This window comes from Mesoplodon mirus, assembly GCF_964341445.2.
Source record: "Mesoplodon mirus genome assembly, chromosome: 8".
In the NCBI taxonomy this organism is placed as follows: Eukaryota; Metazoa; Chordata; class Mammalia; order Artiodactyla; family Ziphiidae; genus Mesoplodon; species Mesoplodon mirus.
Window position 1 is genome coordinate 1,037,201 of NC_138984.1, and position 22,128 is coordinate 1,059,328.

Sequence of the window (22,128 nt, forward strand, 5' to 3'; positions counted from 1 at the left end):
TCTACTTCTGGCATGACAGCATGAGGTGGTCCACAGACCCACTTCCAAGCAAGACTGTTGAAAATTATGATAATTTAAAAATCCAACCATTTAAAGTCTTGGTAAATGGTCTAAAGATCATAGAGCATAACATTTATTGAAGAAAATCAAATTTGGTAAGAACAGAGAATCTGTGGTATTCAGATCTCCCTTTCCCCTCATCTCTGAATATGAGGGCTGTCTTTCTGGGAAGGGTAGATGTCAGCAATTCTCATCCTGTCCCCAGCCACCTGACTTTGGTGCTAAAAGTTTATCAATTTCGTTTATCGTTTCTAAAACCCAGCTATGTTCTTTATTGATCTTTTTCTTTCTTTTCTTTTTTTTGTCTCTATTTCATTTATTCCCACTCTGATCTTTATTATTTCCTTCCTTCTACTAACTTTGGGCTTTGGTGTTCTTTTTCTAATCTTTTAGGTGGAAAGTGAGGTAGTTTATTTGAGACTTTTGTTTGTTTGCTTGAGGTAGGCCAGTATTGCTATAAACTTCCCTCTGAGAACTGCTTTTGCTGCATTCCATAGATTTTGGAAAGTTGTGTTTCTATTTTCATTCATTTCAGGGTGTTTTTTATTTTATCTTTGGTTTCTTCGTGGGCTCAATTTTTTAGTAGCATGTTGTTTAGTCTCTACATGTTCCCCCCCCCCCAAGTTTTCTTCCTATAATTGGTTACTAGTTTCATACCATTGTCAGAAAAGATGCTTGATATGATTTCAGTCTTCATAAATTTGTTAAGACTTGTTTTGTGGCCTAGTATGTCATCTATCCTGGAGAATGGTCCATGTGCACTGGAAAGGAATGTGTTTTCTGCTGTTTTTGGATGGAATGTTCTATAGATACTTATTAAGCCTTTTTGGTCTAATGTGTCATTTAAGGCCACTGTTTCCTTATTGATTTTCTGTCCGTATGATCTGTCCGTTGACATAAGTGGGGTATTAAGGTCCTCTGCTATAATTGTATTACTGTCAATTTTCCCGTTTATGTCTCAATATTTGCTTTATATATTTAGGTGCTTCTATGTTAGTTGCATATATGTTTGTGAACGTTACATCCTCTTCTTGGATTAATCACTTTATCATTATATAATGCCTTTCTTTGTCTTTTGTTATAGACTTTGTTTTAAATTCTGTTTTGTCTGATATGAGTATTACTACCCCAGCTTTCTTTTTATTTCTATTTGTGTGGAATATCTTTTTCCATTCTTTCATTTTCAGTCTGTGTGTGTCTTTAGTTCTGAGGTGAGTCTCTTATAGGCAGCATATGGATAGGTTTTTTCTTGTAAATCCATTCAGCTATGCAATGTCTGTTTAATGGAGCATTTACTCCATTTACATTTAAAGTGATTGATAGGTATGTACTTATTGCCATCTTGTTACTTGTTTTCTGGTTGCTTTTGTAGTTCTTCTCTGCTCTTCTTTTGGTCTCTCTTCCCTTGTGGTTTGATGATTTTCTTTAATGTTATGTTTGGTTTCCTTTCTCTTTTTTTGTGTGTATCTATTGTAGGCTTTTGGTTTGTGGTTACTGTGAGGTTCATGTATATCTCCGTCTCTATGTATCTATGTCTATATCTATCTACATATCTCTGTATTTATCTGCCATCTATCTAATTTGTTTCAAACTGATAGTCATGTAAGTTCAAACACATTCTAAAAACTCTACATCTTTTTACTCCCCTGCTCCACATTTTGTTTTTGATGTCATATTTTACATCTTTATGTGTATCTCTTAACTCCTTATTGTAGTTAATTTTGTGACTTTTGTCTTTTAACCTTTGTACTAGCTTAAATTTTAAGTGGCTGATCCACTGCTTTTACTATATATTTGCCTTTACCAGTGAGATTTTTTATTATTATTTTATTTATTTATTTTATTTATTTTTGGCTGCATTGGGTCTTAGTTGCGGCATGTGGGATCTTCGTTGAGGCGTGCAGGATCTTTTGTGGTGGTGAGCGGGCTCTTCATTGTGGCGCGTGGGCTTCTCTCTAGTTGTGGTGTGTGGGTTTTCTCTTCTCTAGTTGTGGTGCACAGGCTCCAGGGTGCATGGGCTCTGTAGTTGTGGCACGCGGGTTCCAGAGTGCATGGGCTCTGTATATTGTGGCAAGCGGTCTCTAGTTGAGGCACGCGAGCTCAGCAGTTGTGGTGTGTGGGCTTAGTTGCCCCACGGCATGTGGGATCTTAGTTCCCTGACCAGGGATCAAACACACGTCCCCTGCACTGCAAGGCGTATTCTTTACCACTGGACCACAAGGGAAGTCCCAGTGAGATTTTTTTCATATATTTTCTCATTTCTTGTTATGGTCTTTTCTCTCTTGCTTAAAGAGGATGCTTTAACATTTCTTTTAAGGCTGGTTTAGTGGTGACAAACTCTTTTAGTTTCTGCTTGTCTGGGAAACTATCTCGCCTTCAGTTCTGAATGATAATCTTGCTGGTAGAGTATCTTTTGTTGTAGGTTTTTCCCGTTCAACCCTTTGAATACGTTGTGCCACTCACTTCTGGCTTACAAAGTTTCTGCTGAAAAATCAGCTGATAGCTTTATAGGGGTTCCATTGTTTGTGACTCTCTCTTTATCTCTTGCTGCCTTTAAAATTCTCCTTATCTTTACCTTTTGCCATTTTAATTATGATATGTCTCGGTATGTGTCTCTTTGGGTTCATCTTGTTTGGGACCCTCTGTGATTCCTGGACCTGGATATCTGTTTCCTCTTTCAGGTTAGGGAAGTTTTCAGCCATTATTTTATCAAATACATTTACCGCCCCCTTTTCTCTCCCTCTCCTTCTGGGACCCCTATGCCGTGAACATTAGTATGTGTGACGTTGTCTCAGAGGTTCCCTAAGCTGTCCTCATTTTTAAACAATATTTTTTCTTTTTGCTGTTCTGATAGGGCGATTTTCACTGTTCTGTCTTCCAGGTTGCTTACGTGTTCTTCTGTATCACCTAATCTGCTGTTGATTCTCTCTAGTGTATTGTTCATTTCAATGTCTTCCTCAGCTCTGATTGGTTCTTTTTTGTGTTTTCTAATTCTTTGTTGACGTTCTTACTGTGTTCCTATATTCTTTTCCCAAGTTTGGTGAGCGTTTTTCTGGACCATTGCTTTGAACTTCTTATCAGGTAAATCACCTATCTCTGTTTCATTAGTTTTTTCTCCTGGGGCTTTATCTTGTTCTTTCATTTGGAACATGTTCCTCTGTCTCATTTTGTTTGACCTTCTCTGTTTGTCTCTATGAAATTATGCAAAACAGTCACCTATGCTGGTCTTGAAGGCATGTCCTTGTGTGGGAGTGTCCCCGTGCAGTCTGTGTGTGCCCAGTGGCTTTGGTGGGAGAGCTGGGTCTGAACTGAGCATGGCCACACCTTCTGGGGTGCACTGGCAGCTGCCACACATAACACCTTATAATACACTATTCCAGTTACCCCATTGTCCAACGTTCTCAGGGTGCTCTCTCTGGGTGGTAGGTAGTTTTTGGCATGTTGTAATTTTTAAATTTGCTGATTTTTTTTTTTTTTTTTTTTGCTTATTTGCTGGGGATTTGCTATTCCCTCTCTCCCTGGGGGAGTCACATTCTGCCTTACATTGGGCGAGCTCTGTGGATGCTTTTGTATCTGCTCCTGTCGTCAGCTGAGGACCAGTGGGACTCTGATGCTGCTGGGAGATGCTTCTGCTCAGAGCCCTGGCAGCGAAGCTTTCTTGGCCCCCACTGGCCAGCAGGGAGAGCTTTTTGTTCCTTCCACAGTCCAGGCCATACAGGGCTGCCAGCTCCAGCTGCCTGTCCCATGCCTGTCTGCTCACCTGTGATGCCCAGAAGGGAATGTTTCTGCATCTGATAACCACTCACACACTCACTACAACCACACAGGGCCTTTCTTTTTTCTTTTTTTAAGTGCATCAGACTTAGCTCTCCTGTGACCTCAGGTAGCTGTTGATTTTATAAATACTTTGATTTTGCCCAACATTTCAACATGTCTGCCAGGAAGTGGGTCATTTCAGCTGAGGCTACCATGTTGCTGTGACCTCTTCAAAGTAGACATTTCTTAATATTTTCTCCTGTTTCTTGATATTCTCACGTCGGGACAGTCGGTCTGATTCCCCAGGTCAACGCTGCTGCATATTTTGAGATCTTTGGCAAGTTCCTTGCTGGTGTGTTTCTCTGCTTTCCCAGGCTGGGTATAGAAATGGGTTTATGCTAGAAACTCTGTAGGTACCTGTCCTTATTTTCAGGCCACACGGAGAGGAGGGAAATGTTTAGGGTCACTGAGGTTTCACTTTCGAGGGTGGGGTCCTGTCTAGAAGGAGTCCTTGCTGTGCAGAGGGAGGGTCTGCTGGGGTCTCCCAGGATCCCACCCACGTGCCCCATCTTTGATGGCTCTGTCACGTGTCTTCACTTTCTAGTAGGGACACAGATGCCCTCATTCTAATCCTTCCATTATTCACTAGGGTCTTATGGTTGGGGAGTCACTTCTCCATCCTGGATGTGACTAGCACTTTGATTATGAACATCATTTCTAGACAGAGGGCTTGTCTCCAGGTAAAGGAGTGCCGCATGTCACCTGGAGGGCAGCAGAGAATGCATTCCCGCATGTGTATGCAAACACTGGTGTGTCTGAATGAGTGTGTGCATGTGTGTGCACTGCAGACACCCACGCTGGCCTTGCCCAGGCCACCCACAGGTAGCTCCCTGTGGAGCTGGCTGATCTCTGCCCGTCAGTGTGGGCTGGTCAGGATGTCTGTGGCTTCCTGGATCCCCATGAGGAATGAATGGGGCCCAGGAGCCAAGGAGGGGGAGCCTGTCACTGCCCAGCACCTGGCCTGGGGTGGGCAGGGCTTGGGAGCTCAAGGGTGGTTCGGGGCCCGGCCCAGGGCAGGGAGGGCCCAGTGCTGCAGGGACAAGGCAGAGAGACCCCCGAGGTGGGCCCCCTCCCTTCGTGCTCCTGACCCGTCGGCTGTCACCTCACCTGTGGACTCCTTTCCCCCACAGGGAAAATACATCCAGCTCTGTTCACAAGGAAACCCTTGAAGCAACGTGGCAACGAGCCACGAAGTCTGAGACCCTGAAGCTGCCACGCAAGTCGAGGTGCTTATATTCCACCTACAGTCACAAGTGAGCGTCTGGGCGCCCACCTGCGTATACGGGGCTCTAGGAGGAGCTGGGCCAGCAGGAACTGGGACCGCCCCAGGACTCGTGGAGGGGTGGGCGGGTGAGCACGCAGTTGTTGCCCAGCAGGTGTCCAGGGAGGCCTGAGCTTTGCCCCAGGCCCAGCAGGAGCTGCAACCCCTGCAGGACTCCCTCCGTGGAGCTGCATTCTCCTCCCAGGGTGTGCTGCCTGACCCCCCCACCCCCGACCCCGTGCTGGGAGCCCAGCTCCCTATACTCATGGGGCCCAGGGTCCTGGCTGCTGGTCCTTCAGTGCTCCAGGGCCCCAGGTGACGAGCAGCTTTGCGGAATGTTTGACTGGCAGGCCATCGTGGGCTGCGACACCCAAATAAAGTGACCCTCAGTGGCTGCCGCCTCTGTGTTGCAGCCTCTGGCTGAGGTGCCGGGCCCTGCCCTCGGGGCGGTGCTGCAGAGGCCGGTGTCCAGGTGGGGCTGCAGGGCCCCCAGGGGGCAAAGGTGGGTCTGGAAGCGTTACTCAGGGATCCCACGGGACTGCCTGGGGAAGGGCAGGGTGGCTGGGTGAGGGTCCGTGCTCTGGTGAGAGAAGCCAGGTGTGGCAGGGCTCTCTCTGTGGCGCTGGGGGCTGACTGGACCATCAGGATGTCCCGCCAGGCTCGACCTCAGGAGACGCTGGTCCCCATGCTCTGACCTCCTGGGCATCTCTGAGACTACTTGGCAGGAACTGGTAACGGGAACCTTCCTGGGCCATGTGTCCGGATGTGTGTGTACAGGGTGGGGGCGGTGAGGGTGGACGGCAGGGGGACCCCGGTCGGGGGCAGGACATGCACTCTGCAGCCATGGGCCACACCGCCAGGCGCGATCTGTGTCTGAGCCCCTCCTGACCTCCCAACCAACCACGGCCTGCTGGGCACGGCCCACGGCACACCCTTGCAGCCAGGCTGAGCACAGCGGGATCACTGCAGCCACACGCAGTCTCCAGCCTTTTATTCATACGAGGACTCAAAGAACACACGTCACCTGCTGACGCCGTGCAGCACAAGGAAACAGCAGGCCTGGCCGCTGCCTGGCCAGTGACTGTGGCAGGGCCGCCCCTTCCCGAGATGCAGGTAGGGCAGGGCCAGAGTGCAGACCGCTCTGGGGCCGTCCATGTGTAGCTCAAGGGTGGGTGGTCACTGCCCCAGAGCCCCTGAGAGTTCAGCTAGCCCTCACTCGCAGGGAAGGAGGCCCCAGGCCCAGCCCCCTGCCCAGGCACGACAGGGTTACGATGGGGTGGGTGTGCCTGTGAGGCTGGGCTGCCGGCGCAGTGCAGGACCCCACACATCCCAGAAGCCCTAACCAGTGGCCAGGGGACCCCCAGCCCCGTGAGGGAAAGCAAAGCAGCGCGAAGCAGCCTTCTCAGGGCCCGGGGGCTGGTTAGGACCACTTTCCCTGGCCATGGTGGCTCAGCAACCCCCAGACCCTCAAGGACCACCCTCCCTTGCCCGGCTCCCTCTCTCGCCAGCCCCTCCCCAGGCCCCGCAGACGGGAGGGCCCAGGAGGGTGGGCCCACAGGTGTACGGAGGGGCGTGGACAGCCTGAGTGAGTGGGGGTGCGCCCAGACCCCAGTGCCATGGACGGCCGCCCGGGACCTTCAAAAGCATTTCGGGAGGAGCTGAGAAAGCAGCTCTCGGTGAGAGGACGGGAAGCGCTTGAAGAGTGTACACGTCTGGAGAAGCCCTTAACTGTCAGAGCTCCCCGGGCCCCGCAGCTGGCGGGGTCAGGGAAGGGGTGTCCCTCCGGCCTGCAGAGCCGGGTCTCGCTGGCCCTGAGCTAAAGTTTCACCAGCCACCCAGCATCCCTGTGGCCAGGTGACAGCCAGGGGTCACCTGCAGCCCTGGCCTGTGTCACCCTGAGCTGGGACTGGCCCTGGGTCTGGGCGGAGACAGGGGCCAGGACAACGGCAGGTGGCGCGCCTGCACAGCCCAAAGTCCCCGTGTGGGCCGCGGGCCCACGTGGATGGTCAGGAGCCGAGGCCCAGCCCTGCACAGACGCAGCTGAGAGGTGGCTGGCGGGGGGGGTGGTCAAGGTTCATGCGTGATCTCAAAGGTCCCGTTAGACCCTGGACGGCGGGAACCCCGACGCCCTCTCAGGGATTCTTGGGCGCTGGGGGTGGGCCTGGCTTTCAGACACCTGGAGCCCCCGGTGCTCGGCGGGGCAGGCGGGAGAGGAAGGCACGGCTCGCGCTCCGGCGGGACACTGCTCGGGCCGCCTCCTTGCAGGCCCTGGTGCTGCCGTGATGGCGCAAGAGCTGGGGCGAGAGACGGCACTGGCATCCCCGAGGTCCCTGAAATGCATGGCTTTTGGGGACACTGTTCCCTGCTGACCTGAGGACCTCATACAAAACTAAAAGCCAGGGTGGCTGGCAAAGCCACTCGCCTGGCCCCCAGCACAGTCAATGCCGCGGTTCCTCGCCGACCCTTCCTGTCCCGCCCCGGGGGCTCTCGGCCGAGGGAGTTCAATACCGTCTTGGTTCGAGTTTTGGCAAAGTCAGTCCTTGGCCTCGGTCCCTGGGGCCGGGCAGTTACCGCCACCGGGGCCTGGCTGCTGAGAGCACCAGGGGGAGGACGGAGAGGAGCAAGAGGCACGTGCAGGGCTGGGGGCAGCCCGTGGCTGACGTCTTCTGGCCCTCCTGCTCGGAAAGGCCGGGCAGGGCGTGGCTCAGGGGCGTCCGGGAGCTGGAGCTCTTCTTGCTGACCCTCCGGCCACACTCGTCATCTGGGCAGCCCTCGCCGCTGCCTGAGCCGCTGCCGTCATCACCTGGGGAGGAGAGGAGGCTCCAGCGGGCCCGCCCAGCCCTGGGGGCCCCGAGAGCCGCGTTCCTCCACCTGGGCCTTGCGGGCCGGTGATGCCAGCTCCACCCTGACCACAGCACCCCGACCCCCTGGGCCTGCCGAAGCTGGGAGGACATCCGGGCCGGGTCACAACTGTGCCTGGGGACAAGGGGCAGGGGGACTTTGTGACCACACCCGGGCAGCGGCAATGTTCTCAGAGCCACTGTGGAGGCCCAGGGGCTGGGAGGGCCCCGTCCCCTGCACCCTTCCCCAGCTGGGGATGCTCCCTGGCGTTCCGGCACCAACCCTAGGCTCTCAGCCCCCAGGCCCACCCTGGGCCCTGCTCTCACTGGCGTCCTGGAAGTCCACGTCGTTGCCGTTGTAGGCGCTGCGCAGACGGTTGGTCATGATCTTCAGCTGCATGATCTGCTGGCGGATGGTCATGTCGGGCTTGGTGATGTCCACCTCCACCTCGGGGTTGTTGATCTGGTTGGCCAGGCCATCACCCATCACCTCGGGGAGGTACCTGGAGACCGGGAAGGCAGGCCCTGGGTCACTGCCCTGCTCCCCGCACAGGGGCACTGCCCCGGCACGCCTGCCCACTCCCCTCCCCCCGTCAGGGCAGTGGCAAGCCTGAGACCCCCCCCAGAGGCTTCAGGGGCCAACGGGAGCCCGTGCAGACCCCACCGCAGCGGGGCGAGGATGCGCTGAGCACGGCGCCTGCTGTGGGGAGCTGGCACAGGGCGAGGACTCAGCCCTCATCCCAGCTCTGGGTCCCGCTGGGTGTCCCACGTCAGGTATGGCCCTATGCACACAACATCTGGTGCCCCAGACCGGCGAGGGGCCGTGGAGGAGGGATGGACTGTGTCAGCCAGGGGTCACCTACCGACCCTTGGCCACCCCGTTCCAGCAGCGGTCATCACTGGCCGCACTCATGGCCAACTTCTCACTGCACAGCGTCCCCGGGAGGCTGATCCAGAAGTCCTGGGCATCTCGGAGCTGGGCCTTGGCCTCGGAGACCTGCAGGGCAGCAGTCAGGCCACCGGGCACCCCGGCCCAGCCTGCCCTGGACCCCCAACCGCGCCCACCCGGGGCCTGCCCAGCTGAGGGGCCACTCACCAGCTTCTGCAGTGTGCCCGTGGGCGGCTTCTCCGGCAGTGCCAGCTTGCCCCGGCGCCTCTTCTCCTCAGGCTCGGGGCCCTGGGGGTTCACCTTGGGGTTCCCACAGCCCTGGATGACCTGGGGGGAGAACGCAGGGGTCCTGGAAGGGTACGAGGCTGTATCCGGGGCGCCCCCCCTCGCCCACTGCACGCCCCTGCCCGCACCTTGGCCGTGAGGGTGTCGCTGTTGTCCTGTAGGGTGCTGATGGCCTCTGCCAGCCACAAGTGCACGCCGCCGATGACGCTCTCTGCGCCCGTCGGGCCCCAGAACTTGTCTGTGATGAGCACCATGGAGTCTGGCACAGGCGTGAGCACACACACAGGGGGCACTTTGTACGTACGCGCACTGGCTCACCATGTGCTACCACGCACACGGCAGCTTGTACGAGACGATATATCTGCATGCCGGCTCACTTCAGGCCAGCCCGTGTACACGTTAGCGCCTGTGTGTGTCGGCACACGTGCAGGTTGAGCACGTGTGTAAGCTTATACCTGTCGGCACATGTACACCTGGCCCACCACACGCCTATGTTACCTCACACGTTTTCATGTTGGCTCGAGGCATGCCATCACACATCCATGTTAGCACGTGTCTCAGCATGAATGTGTGCTGGCCCACGTGTCAGCACGCGTTAGAACTTACAGCTCTCAGTATACAGGCACGCTGAGCCCTCCCGTCAGCCCACGTGTGTCGATACGGATGCACGCAGGCTCACCTCACAGCAGCAGGTACACACACTGTGGTACGTCTGTGTTGGCACAGCTGCTTGGTGACCCACGTCACGTCGGCACACCTCAGAGCTGGCCCACCCCAGGGCAGCAACACACACGTTAACTCACGCACGTGTTGGCACGTACGCGCTCGGTGGGGAAGGGCAGGACTGTGACCCCGCGGGGCTCCCTCCCGGGCAGCTGCCCACGTTGCACTCTGTTCGCGACATCCAGGGGGCATCTTGTTCCTCGCCCCAGGGACTGCCTGCTCCAGAGGACAGGCCCGGTTTTGCATGCCCCCAACCCCCCTTCCCGCAGGTGGGGGTGGCAGTGGGAGCTCACCCAGAAGGTTCCTCCACTCGGCATCCAGGTCGGCCTGGTTGGCCAGGCAGCCCTTGAGCACGTTGCGGCAGTAGTCGGGGCAGGGCCGGGCGCCGGGCACCCCCAGGCAGTGGGCGCAGTACACCAGCTTCATGACGGCCCGTGAGCACTCCGGGCTCAGGGGCACCTGGGGAGGCAAGGCAGCCTGAGTGCCACCCCGCAGCAGGTGTGCAGCCCCACAAGGCGCGCCGGGGTCCTTCTCAGATGACCAGCAGGTCTGCTGGCCGTGGTGGGGCTCCGTCTAATAAGCGATACGCTCACAGAGCCGCGACTCCCCGGGGCACCGTGGTCACGAACCCTCCCAGGGAAGCGGGAATACCGCCCACCACGCAGTTGAATGGATGGAGGCTGGGGGTGGCTCGTTAGGGACCCCAGTTGGGGTGAAGGTGGCTCACGATGCCCTCCCACACCCGACGCTGGTGGGTCTGACGCGAGCGAGCTGCCCGATGGGGCCAGGCATCCCCGCCCCAGCCTCGGAGCACGCATTTCCCTCATCTCCCGTCTCCCGTCCACCTGACCCCTGGAGCTGGCTCAGCATCCAGCCGCGGCCCTCCTCCCTTCCCTTTCTGCCCGGGACCGGCCTGGCAATCGCTGCCCGGAGCAGAGCTCACATGCTGGATCCTACCACCCGCCCGGGGCGGGGGGCGGAAGGCGGCACGGGGAGGCCCAGGGCCCCGGGGTGGGGGCGCGGGGATGTGCGGCAGGGGGCGGGGCCTCCACGCGCACCTGGGCCACCTTCCGGACCACGTCGCTGGCCACGCCCAGGCCCTGCACAAAGGCGCGCGCCGCCACGAAGGCGCGGGTGGCGCGCAGGCGCAGCTCGCGGGGGGCCTCCCCGAAGGGCCGCAGAGGCTCGGCCTGCTTGCCCAGGCAGTCCAGGTAGTCGTCGGGCAGCAGCAGCTGCGGGTGCAGCTGCCGGAAGAGGCGCTCGAGCAGGCGGGCCCAGAACTCGGCCAGCGTCTCCTCCAGGTGCAGGTTGGCGCCGCGGTAGTAGAGGCGCAGCTCGGCATACAGGTCGCGGAAGGCCTTGGCGTTCTGCACGTACAGCTCTCCGAAGGCGCCCGGGAAGGCCTCGTGCAGCGCCCGCTCCGAGTCGTTCAGCAGGCGCTGGAAGTGATCTGTGCGCGGGAGGCGGGTGTCAGGCCTTCCCGGAGCCCCCTGCCCACCCCGCGTGCTGTGGCAGTGCGACCGGCATTAAGGGGGCTCCGCCGGGGACCCCCGGTGCTCTGAGAGTCATCAGAGCCTGCACGGGCCCTGGGTGCCCGCTCCCACCCTGGGTGCCCGCCCCCACGGGGCTCTGAGACCTCCCCCTCCTGGCCTGGGGCCTGGGCATCCAGAATCCATTTCTGAGCTGGGCCTTGAGCAGGGGACACACGGTGCCTCAGTGCCCCACGAGATCACCTGGCAAGGGTCTGTGTGGAGGGGCAGGAGGGTGCTCTGAGTCGGGGTGGGACCCACTGGGGGAAGAAGGCCCAGGGTGTCCCTCGCCTGCTTTCCCTCCCAGCAGCTCTCCTTGCGTCCCTCCCCCTCCCCCAGCCTCTCTGTCACCCAGCCAGGCCCCTTGCCCTGGGGGTGTGCCTCTGTGCACTCTCCACCCTGCCCACCTCTGAGGCTCTCCTGGGCTTTCTGCCCTCCCCCTCGTCCTTATCTCTTTTGGACACCCTCCCTCTGGTTTTGGAAGCTGGCCAGCCTGAGGGTCTGGAGAGGGTCTCCTGCAGCCCTCGGGATGCACCCAGAGTCTCGGACGGGGGTGCCGAGGCGGGGCATGAGCGTGGGCCGCAGACCCCTGTGGTTTTGGGGAAATACCTCTGTGCCCCGTGTGCTGAGAACGAGGCCCCCAACGCCGTCCACCCCTTTCAGCAGGGAGACTGCAGGGTCCATAAGCACACAGACCGTCCACTCAGACGCTTTCTCGAGAGCTGTGGCCAGCCCTCCCCACACAGGCCCAAACTCGGGTGTCCAGGGACACAGGGCCAGGTTGGCTTTCCTCTGAGGCGTGGTGGACATTAGGACTCTGGCCCTCGGACCCGTGTCTACACTCACCCCACCCAAGACCCTCCTGCAGCTCCGGGGGTGCCCCTGCAGCTCCCCAGGTGGAAACTGGGGAGGAGCAGACAGTCCAAGTTCCCGTCCAGCTCCCGCCGCGGGACTGCAGGTCCTGGTCCCCACCCCAGCCTCCGGCCCACATGGGCAGTCTGTAGCTCATCACTAGCCCAGCAGCACACGGGGTGGTCACGGGGCCCCCAACCCCATGGCCAGCCCCCAGCCCCATCTTTTGAGCAGGGTCCTGCTCTGAGCCAGGCCCCTGGCAGCCGGCCCAGAAGGTGTGGTGCGTGAGCGTGGGCCCCGCATCCTGGAACACAGCCACCGAGGCCCGGCTAGACGCAGGTCCCAGGCGCACTTCAGACGAAGGCTCTGAGACCCCTGCCGCTGCTGGCCAGGTAAGGACTGCTCCTGAGGCACGAGGGGCGGGGGGAGCCAGAGCAGGCACGACAGTGGGGCTGAGGCGCGGGGCGGGAAGGGGCACGCAGAGGGGCGGGTGCAAAGGACTCTTGGGGTGGGGGGGGCACAAGTGGGCCTGGAAGCGGATGAGGAATCGCTTTTAACACAGATCAATGTCCCGAATGGATGCTGTGCAGGCTCTGACATCAGCTGTGACTTCCGGGGCCCCTCCCACTGGCGCCCGCCTTCCCCTCTGAGGTGCCCGCTGTCAGCGTCACAGCGTCCTCCCACCATCCCTTGTTTAGGGGCCCAGACACGACGAGAGAGATGGTGAGGGGCTGGGAATAGATGACTGACACACACAGCTGACCTGGAGGCTCGAGGGCCATGGCAGGGGCCCTGAACTCCTCGTGCCTCCACCCGGCACCCTGCAGTCCCGGCCTGTCCCCCGGACCTCAGTTCTCGCGCTGAGCTCCCCAGCTCCAGACCACCTGGTGGCCAGTGCCAGCCTGTCCCTGGCAGGTGCCTAGGAGAGCTCTGGAGGGCAGAGGGTCCCCTCTGAGGGCCTGATGGAAAGGACAGGCTGGCTCTCCCCAAACGTGCATGCCTCGGGGTGGACAGAGACCTGCAGGTGACTCCGAGTTCACGGACCCCCACTCAGGCCCCTGCACGCGGCCAGTGTTCTGCTACTACGTCCGCTCTGACCCTGCCTCACTGCGAGAGGCCCCCAAGTGCCCAGCCCCCCGCCGTGAGTGTCCTGCGGCCCCGGAGCCCCTCACCGTCAAAGCCCCGCAGCTGGGCGGCCAGCGTGGCCTGCAGGGCCCGGCCGCCGTCCAGGAGCGCCGTCTCCAGCTCGGCCTGGCTGCGGTTGGCCAGGTTCTCCTCCATCTCGCTGGTGCAGCAGGTGTAGCCCTGGGGGCAGATCCGCAGGTGCTCACCTGTGGGGAGGGGCTGGCGTGAGGGAGAGGAGGGCTATGGGAGGGAGGCTGGGGGGCGGGGCACCAGGAGAACGGGCCTCGCGGGCGGTGGGCTCTCCTGCACAGAGGGGACGTGGGCAGCACGCAGGTGGGGCTGCCTGCCAGGGTCGGGGGAAGGCAGGCCCGGCTCGGGGCAGCGCTTAGGGTGGGCCGTGCAGCTCTCAGCACAGGACACAGGAGCAGGGCTTCCTCTGCAGAATCCCACCTCCAGCCCCCTGGGGCAAGCCCCAGTGGGGATGGGTGTAAAGCAGGAGTGCAGAAGGCTGAGCCCCAGGGCAGGGCTGGTCCTGCCCCAGGGGTGCTGTCCCCACTCAGCTCCTTCCAGCCCTCCACGCCCCCTACATGTGAGGAGCGCCGCCCCAGGGACCCTGAGCAGCTCAGCTCACGCCTGGACCTCAGCACAGAGAGGCCTCAGGTCCTGCGTGGGGGGCACGGGGGGCTCACAGGAGAAGTGTCCAGGCCTGCCCGGCGCCCCTCCCTGGGCCCAGGCTGAGGACAGGGAGAGGGAGGGATCCCCGAGGGGCAGGGCAGGACAGCCCCAGCCTCCCCGACCACAGTCCGGGGTGCCGGCTCCCACTGAGGACAGCAGGCCCTGCATGCTGGGCAGGCCACCCACCCAGAGCTCCGGGCCGGCCAGAGGCAGTGGCCCCCCAGGCCGAGGCCCACCCCGTCAGGACAGCCCGGGCACAAGTCTGCTGGGGCCCTGCTGCGAGACCCGCACCCACCCGGCAGGACACACCGAGCCCCTCAGGGGTGTGCACCCTCCTCTGTACCCTCAAAGCCCCCATCAGCCCCGTGCCACCGCCCGGGCGCGGGCTCCCGGCAGCAGTGCTCACAGCAGCGCTAGGACGGACTGAGGTTGCTTCCACCGCGCTCGTGGTGCAGGGCGCACCTGTGAAACTGTGCTGGTCCCAGTTCTGAGGTGGGTGTCGTGAACCCACTTTACAGACCAGGAAACTGAGGCTGGCAGAGATGAGAGTTCCTGTCCGAAGTCACATAGTCAGGGGCCAAGTGGCTCAGGCCGCTCCATTTCAGGCCCCCACGGCCACTGGGCTGCCTCAGAGCCCCCCAGGCCCACTCCCCACAGGCCGCAATTCCTGCCTCTAAGCAGGGCAGGGCATGGAGGGAAGTGGACTCAGGAGTCTGACCTGGACACAGGCTGTGTGGGGCTGGGATCGAGGGCTTGCCCGGTGCAACCGGCACGGTTGCAGGGGGTCGTGGAGCAGCCTGGGCAGACATCTCTGGGTCCCGAGGCTGCCCTGAGGGGTGGGGGGCTGCAGGGTGGGCAGCGGCCTCCAGCGGAGGCCTTGCGGCAGGGAGAGGGGTGGGTAACACCAAGTCATTCTCCGCAGGCTGAATTAACCCTGAAGAGCCTGTGGGGGTGGCTAGGTCACACTTAAGTCTGAGTGTCTTCCTCTCCTGCACACGCCCCGGGAAAGCAGGGACAGGTGCAGAGGACACAGTCGCCCTATGGCCCCTCTGCAGCTCTGTGCCAGTCAGTGTAACAGCCAGAAGAGGGCAGCGGTGCCCCAGGCGCGGTGGGAGGGGGAGAGGGGCGCTGCACACTCGGGTGGCACTGAGGGAGGCGGGTGGCACTGAGGGAGCGTCAGAGGCTCGGTGGGGAGGAAGGAGGGTGGGGGGGGCAGAGGCGGGAAGCGCAGCTCCCTCCCCCTTTTCCCTCACAAACCTGCCCCCAGCCGCCTCGCCCCCGGGGCCTCCAACCCTGCTCCCAGGGCCTGCTGTCTAAGGGGCCCTGTGGCCTCCACCCTGGAACAGGGCTGACTGTGGGGTAGATGTCAGAGCTCGTGTGCCTACGCCCTGCAGAGCCCCAGGCCCGTGGGGTGGGGAGTCAGGGGTCTGGGACCTGCCCCCTGCCCCGGGGCGAGTCAGGCCTTTCTGGCCATGTGCGGGCCTCACGGGAACCAGCTGGGGTGGAGGGACAGAGCCTGGCTCCCCAGGGCCTGGCAGATAGTAAGCACCCCCATCCCTGCCCTCCTTCCTTCGGGGGGTGGGGTGGGTGGGCACCTCCAGGCAGGGAGGGCTGGAACCCGAGGACGTCCCCAGAGACAGTTCTTCCTCTCAGCTGCCCTTGCTGATGCTGACCCGTGGCCCTGGACCATCGCCAGCAGGGGGCAGCTCACAGAGCAGGACGAGGGTCCTCCACCCGGCGTCCCAGCTGGCAGAGCCGGGCAGATACTGGACCCGTCTCCCTGATGGTGGAGGCTGTACAATAGGGCCGTGTGCACCCAGCCTGGAGGGGCCTGGGCCCCGACCGCCCTCCCCCTGGCCTCCCCTCCAACGGCAGGGGCCAGGAGAGCACCCTTGGCGAGGACCCTCCCCTGCTGCTTGGGACCAGCGGGCCGTGGTGGTGCCGGGCTGGGGGTCGGGGGCTGAACTGGGGACATGCCCTGGGGCTGGGAGTGGCTGCAGGTGCCAGCCTGGGGCTTCCAGGTGCCAGCCTAGGCTCAGCTGTGACAGGCACCCAGGCCAGTCTGGATGGGTCACGGGGCAGTGGCGGGCAGACAGGAGAGGCAGGAGGGTGCAGGCTGCCGAGGTGCAAGCACCTGTGGGCCACAGGGGCCGGCGGCCTCCCCAGCTGGCTGCCCTCCCTCCCGAACCTTCCATTCCTGCAGGCAGGAGAGAGGCGAGGACAAAACACCCAGGACCCCCTTTTCTAAGGCCGGCTCCTTGGCACTGTCGGGCCCACCCACGGCTCACAGCCGTGAGCCGCGCCCCCTCACCCTTAGCCTCCCTGCCCCTCCCCCGCCCCCGCCGCCTCCTTGCGGCACCTCCTCAGCCCTGCCTGGCCACCTCGTCCAGCCAGCCCGGTGACCTGCGCTGTTCCGGCCGCCCCAGCACAGCCCCCGTCCCTCCCTCCCTCCTCGGACACACACGGGAGTGAAGACACGGAGCCAGAGCCCGGGCGCCGGCCTGAGGCCCCGGGCAGGCTGGGCTGAGGCTCCCCGAGCCCGTGGCAGGGCAGATGCGGTGGCTGGTGCTAGTCGATGGTCAAGGCACTGGCCCAGCTTGGCCTGGGCCCGCAGGTCACCTGTCGGTCCTGGATATCAGCTGGGCAGAGGTGGGCTCTGCAGGGCACCTTCCCAAAAAGCAAGTCTGTTCCCTGATCTAAGCCAAACGGTTGGAGGAGGGTGGGGCCTGCCAGAGAGGAGGTGAGCTCCCTGACCCTGGAAGTGTGCAAGGCAGGCTGATAAAATCCCCCTCTTGTCATTTCAGACCTCCACCCCCAAACCCTCACCTCTTCTCGGCTAAATGCCTGGAGAAAGGGGGGCACTCGGGCCAGGCAGGAGGGCATGGCTGGTGTCCCGTGCATCTTAGAGCTGCCCAGTCCACCCCTGCGGTCACCCCCCCTCCGCCCTTTCCCCTCCCCACTGGGAGGCATCAGCCTGTCTGCTCTTCCCACTGACCCCTCCCATCTGCACTGAGGCTTCTCCCCTAGCTGGCCAGTGATGGCCCCTCCTTTCTTCCTCAGTCTGTTGCTGCTTTTTCAACAGCAGACTACATCCTTCTAGAACTCTCCCTTCCCTCAGCCTTTGGGACACCTCCTCCTCTCGTGATCCCAGGTTTTTTGGGGGGAAGAGGGGAGAGCTCTTTCATGGCAGGTTTGCTCCCCCATGCCCAGTCTCTTTAGAGCCTCTCCTCTAGGCCCGGCCCCCAGGTCCCAAGTCTCCAAACCCCCAGCCGCTCTCCCCAGGTTAAAACACCTGCACTCGCTTCCTAACCGCCCCCCGCCCAGCAGTTCCTTCTCTTGCTGGATGGCAGATCACGTATCCGCCTTCTTCCCCCCATACTCAGACCTCCTGGGGTCACCCCAGATTCCAGCTTCTCCTCAGCAAGTCCCATCAGCCTATGGCTTAAACACCTTTAAGCCTCACACCTCCTGCCACCTGCTGACACAGCCGCAGTTCCTCCTAAGGGCACAAGCAGCCTCCTGATGGCGTTCCCACCCAGCAGTCCCCCCACCGGCTCTGCAGACCCAGTGCTTTAGCCCAAGACCCCATCCCAGCAGGGATCCCCATCACCAATGCTGGACGCAGACCTCATCCGTCCGGGCCCAGCCTGGCAGCCGCTCCTGACTGGTGGCCCTAGAGCCCTCCCAAGGAGGCTGCAGAGGGAAGATGGCGCCACACCAAGCCCACCTCTCCAGAAGCTTCTGCAGCTCACATGGGTACGCAGACCGCCTGCTCAACTTGCCTTTAAAGCCACGTCCCAGATGCTCTGCACCAACTAATCCTGCCGCCCCTAGAATACTCTCGGCAATTCGGTGTAGGCAATTAGCCGCCCTGGCCTCCCAGGACGGTGCTGGAATGCAGCTCTGTGGACAGTTCTAGGCACCCTGGCCTCCAAAACACGAGGGAGAGGCCCAGGTCTGGAAAAGCAGTTAGGGGGCTGCGTCCCTACCCCTCCCTTCTTCTCAGCTCTGGACCCCAGCCGGCCTGCTGAGGGGGTGGGGCGTGCAGAAGGCTTTCCCTAAGCACGTGACCCTTCTTGGGACAACTGCCCATGCCCACTCCTGCTCCTGGACCCCTTCCAACTCCAGTGGGCGTTGCAGGAGCCTGCTGGCATGTCCACCAGCCTGCTGGTGGGGGGCACTGGACAAATAACCCGAGGTCCCCTGGGCACCACCCACAACCTGAGCTCCAGACCTCCTTTCCTCATCTCCTCACCCCGCCCCCCCCCACCCCGGCCCCGACCAAGAAGCGTTTGTCCCTGGCCAGTCTCTGTGGCAGGGTCACCCTGAGCACCTAGAGTCTATGCAGGGGGCAGCCTCAGACCCACCCCGGACGGGACATTTCAACCACCATCCTCCCCCGCTCCTAACGCGGCGACAAAACCCGTAGCCCCTCCCGCCCCGCCCCCAGCGCGCTCCTCTTCCCCTCGCCGGTCGCCTCTCCGCCGGCCCTAAGCCCCTCCACCATTCCGGCCACGGGACAGCATCACCAAGGCGGCCCTCTGCCGCCGCTGCGGAGCCTCCGTCACGCACGGGGACCGAAACTGAGGGGTCTCGGCTGCGACACCTCTGCGCTCAGAGGGAGGGGTCCGCCCCTCAGGCTCGCCAGGGCTCCCGCTGCCCAGGGGCTGCGTCGCTGGCGGCGGGACAAAGGCCGAGCGCCCGGGCGCCAGTCGCTGCCGGCCAGGGACCGAGGGCCCCACGCCGCGGCGCAGGAGCCGGCGCGCGAGGGTCTGGAGCGGCGGCCGAGCTCCTGGCTCCTGGCGCAGCGAGCGGGGGGCGCTGGCGCAGTGGGCGCGGCCGCGCAGAGAGCAGGGGGGCCGCGCCGCCGGGGCCTGCGGCAGGCGAAGGGGGGCGGGCAGCAGGGCGACGCGATTGGCGGGGAAGGGGCTTGCCGCAGTGGGCGCGGCAGGCCCTGGCGGGGGTGGCAGGAGAGGGGGCTCGCAGGGGCTGCCGCAAGCGAAGGGGAGGGGAATGGGTTTGACGGAAGAGGAAGGGGGGCTTGCTTGCAGGAAGAGATGGGGGCGGGGAGGGGGGCAGGGGCGCTGCGGGGATACAGCGGGAGGCACGCGAAGATGGGGTGAAGGTGGGGAACTGAGGGGAGGAGAGGTGGATTGGTGATGGGCGCACTGAGGCTGAGGGATCGATGGGGTGGACACGGACACTGGCGGGGGGCTCATGATGGGAAGGAGGTGGAGAAATGGATGATGGCGCAGACGAGGGCTTGTGGTGAGGGTGAGAGTGAGGGCAGGGTAGCATGGACTGAAGGTGGGGTTCTGGCGGTGGTGATGGGGGACGACAGGGCTGGAGATGAACATGGCTAGGAGGAGGGAGTGGAGGTGAGGGTGGCGGGCCTGCGGATGGAGATGCGGTGGGCCGGCGGAGATGGAAATGGGTATAGGGCGGGCGGCGGGCTGGGCCCGGGCGGGGTCACCGGCTTGGATCCCAGCTCCGCGGACGCCGCCCGGGCTTAGCCCGAAACCCCTTCTCGGCGGCGGCTCCGGCGGCGGCGTCCCCAGTGCGGTGGTGGCGACGGTGGTGACGGTCCGGGCGGGCGGCGCGCGACGCCGGGTGCGGGTGCGTGGGGGTCTAGGGGTCTGCCCGTGGAAAGGCGGAGGAGCAGGATCGGGCTGGAGGGCTTGGAGGAGGCGCGCGGAAGCGCAGCCGAGCGGGACCGCCTGGAGGACTCCGCGGCCGCCTCCCAGGGCGGCACTGCAGCCGCACTGGCGCGCACCGTGGAGGGCGGCGGCTCCCCGTGCGGCGACGCGCCTCCTCCCGCAGCCCCCGCCCCGCTGCGCTCGGCACCGCCCCCGTCTCCCAGGAAACCGCCGCGGCCGCCCCGCACCCTTCCCGCCGCCGGCTCGGCAGCCGCGCTCAGCCCCCGAGCTTCCCACGGCCAGGGGCCCACCCGGTGCCCGCCAGGCTCCTGCCGCCCTGCCCTACGGGGGGCTGCTCCCCATCTGGACTCTGGTGCGCAGGGGAGCCAGGGCCCATCCCAGAATGGTGATGGGAGGGGCGTCAGCTCTCTCCTCCGAAGGAGAGTGGCAGCCCACTGCCTGAGAGTCCCCTCTCCGCATGACAACGACCAGATCCCTACTGCTGTCTGGGCACTCAAGGGCCACCATCGGTCACTCCCGTATCCTCTCCCCGCCCTCTCCAGCCCCCAGCCTCTGGCCTCAGGGACCTGGGCCTCCATCCTAACGTCCTGATCTGCTTCCCTAGGAAATATCAGACCGCGCCTGGCCACGCCCTCCTATGGCTCAGCCACCTCCTCCTCCTGGATCACCCTGCCACACCCAGGACCAATCCCCTCCACTCGCTGCAGCCCCAGCCCTGCTCCTTGCCTCCGCAGTGCCTGACAGACCCACTGGAGAAACCACCCACTGAGGCCCCCCTCCCCGCAGTGCCGCCGCGCCGGGTCCCCCCCTCCCCCGTCCCCACCCCGGACAGCCTGCACAGGGACACGGAGACACGTGCTGCACAGGTAGCTCTGGAGCGAAGTGCCCTCTCCAAGGCGGCCCAGAACGCTGAGGGCCCCCGAAGAAGGGGGTTCCACCAGGTAACTCACAAGGCCGCTCTCTGCTGCCTGGTTCCTGCTCAGGGACCCCCCCCCAGCAGGCCACCCTGCCGGCAGGCACCGGGCTTGGGGGTGCCTTGGCGAGGCGGTGGGCCCCCCGGATGTGGGCCTGGAAGCAGCTCTGGCTCAGAGACCAGGCCTCTTCCCACTGGCCTCCCCACAGTGCTTCAGGGTTCAGGGCTCACACCGTGGCCTCAGAACAAACTGGGGATGAAGAGGTGTCTTCTGTGCCCGTGACCCCAGGTCTTGGTTGCAGGGCAGGGGCCTCTCTCATGGATCCTGGGAGTGAGATGCTCCCTGGAAGCCTCACCCACCAGGCCAAGCTCAGCGCTGATTTCTCATCCTTGGCCCAAGCCAAGCTGCAGAGGACACTCACTCAGGACTCTACATAGCCATCCCTGACAGGGGCTGGGTGGGAACTCCTGGGCTCCGTACAGCTCTCCCATTTAGCTTGTCCGTCCACCCAACCTCTGGGCCAGGGGAGCAGCCCAGGAGATGGACTGATGCTGCCTGCCTCTGCCGTGTCCACCGGGGAGATCCTGGAATAGCAGAAGGGGACACTGCGGCCCAGGGGTCCTCTCAGCCAGTTTCCCCCGAAGACCCAACGTAGGCCCATCCATCCACGCCGGGAAGGCTGAACAGGCAGAGGGCACAGACCCTCAGCTGGGCCAGAATATAGAGCAGACCCCTGGGTGCCACTGAGGGAGCCCTCGGGGGCAGGCTGAGTCCCAGGCCCACGCCCAGCACCGGCTCCATAAAGGGGAAGGAACAGAGAGGCTCAGCCGCTCACCCCCAACTGAGCACCAAAGCCTGGCAGCCATCTCCAAGGTCACGGCCATCCCCGCTGGCATCCAGCTCCGATTGGCTGCTTCTGCTAGCCCCTCGATCTCACGCACCCTTCTCCCTTGCCCTACTCTCTTTCAAGGCCCACTCACCTCTCCCTTCCTCCAGGAAGCCTTCCAGGTCCCTCTGGGACAAAGCACCTGCCTAGCCTCTAACCTCCCTGAGCATGGGCAGCCCTCCCTGGGGGCTTTCCGACTGGCCACCCTTCCCAGCAGCAGCAGGAGAGCTGCTCGGCCTGCTGGTGGGAGCCTCTTCTCTCGCCTCTCTGCCCAGCACCCAGGCTGGACCTGGTGCTGAGTAACAAATATGTATAAAGAAAGGATCTCTGTGCAGTGTTGGCATTCAGGGAAATGAGGCTTAACACCAGCGTTGCCCCAGAGCCGCAGCCTCAGACCTCCCCCTCCCCTGGAAAGCCAGCACCTCCCCGACCCGAACCCTCCCCAGAGGCGGCATGACAGCCAGCTGCGTGCTGCTGTGAGGGGGGCCTGCGGGGGTGACTTCACAGTCCACAAGGACTCCCTTATCCTTCCAGAGGCCCCGGCCACCTCCTGATGAGATGGAGCTCTCACTGGGTGCCTGCAAGGGTCTCAGCCATTTCCGGGTTTGAGAATCCT

At 62.0% G+C, this 22,128-nt stretch overlaps 2 protein-coding genes across 2 annotated transcripts in view; one reads left to right on the forward strand and one right to left on the reverse strand.

Moving 5' to 3' along the window:
- The window catches only part of ANKMY1 (ankyrin repeat and MYND domain containing 1), a 21,242-nt gene extending 15,716 nt beyond the window's left edge, over positions 1–5,526 (forward strand). The window contains 1 exon segment of the mRNA XM_082630469.1: positions 5,007–5,526. Within this exon segment, the coding sequence (XP_082486595.1) occupies positions 5,007–5,045 (39 nt within the window). The 3' untranslated portion in view covers positions 5,046–5,526.
- A 587-nt stretch (positions 5,527–6,113) lies between these two features.
- The window catches only part of GPC1 (glypican 1), a 29,662-nt gene continuing 13,647 nt past the window's right edge, over positions 6,114–22,128 (reverse strand). The window contains exons 2-9 of the mRNA XM_082630648.1: positions 13,428–13,586; positions 10,933–11,324; positions 10,168–10,333; positions 9,280–9,410; positions 9,074–9,193; positions 8,841–8,974; positions 8,305–8,480; positions 6,114–7,940 (exon numbers count right to left, since the gene is read on the reverse strand). Of these exons, the coding sequence (XP_082486774.1) occupies positions 7,705–7,940; positions 8,305–8,480; positions 8,841–8,974; positions 9,074–9,193; positions 9,280–9,410; positions 10,168–10,333; positions 10,933–11,324; positions 13,428–13,586 (1,514 nt within the window). The 3' untranslated portion in view covers positions 6,114–7,704. The remainder of the gene's footprint in view (positions 7,941–8,304; positions 8,481–8,840; positions 8,975–9,073; positions 9,194–9,279; positions 9,411–10,167; positions 10,334–10,932; positions 11,325–13,427; positions 13,587–22,128) is intronic.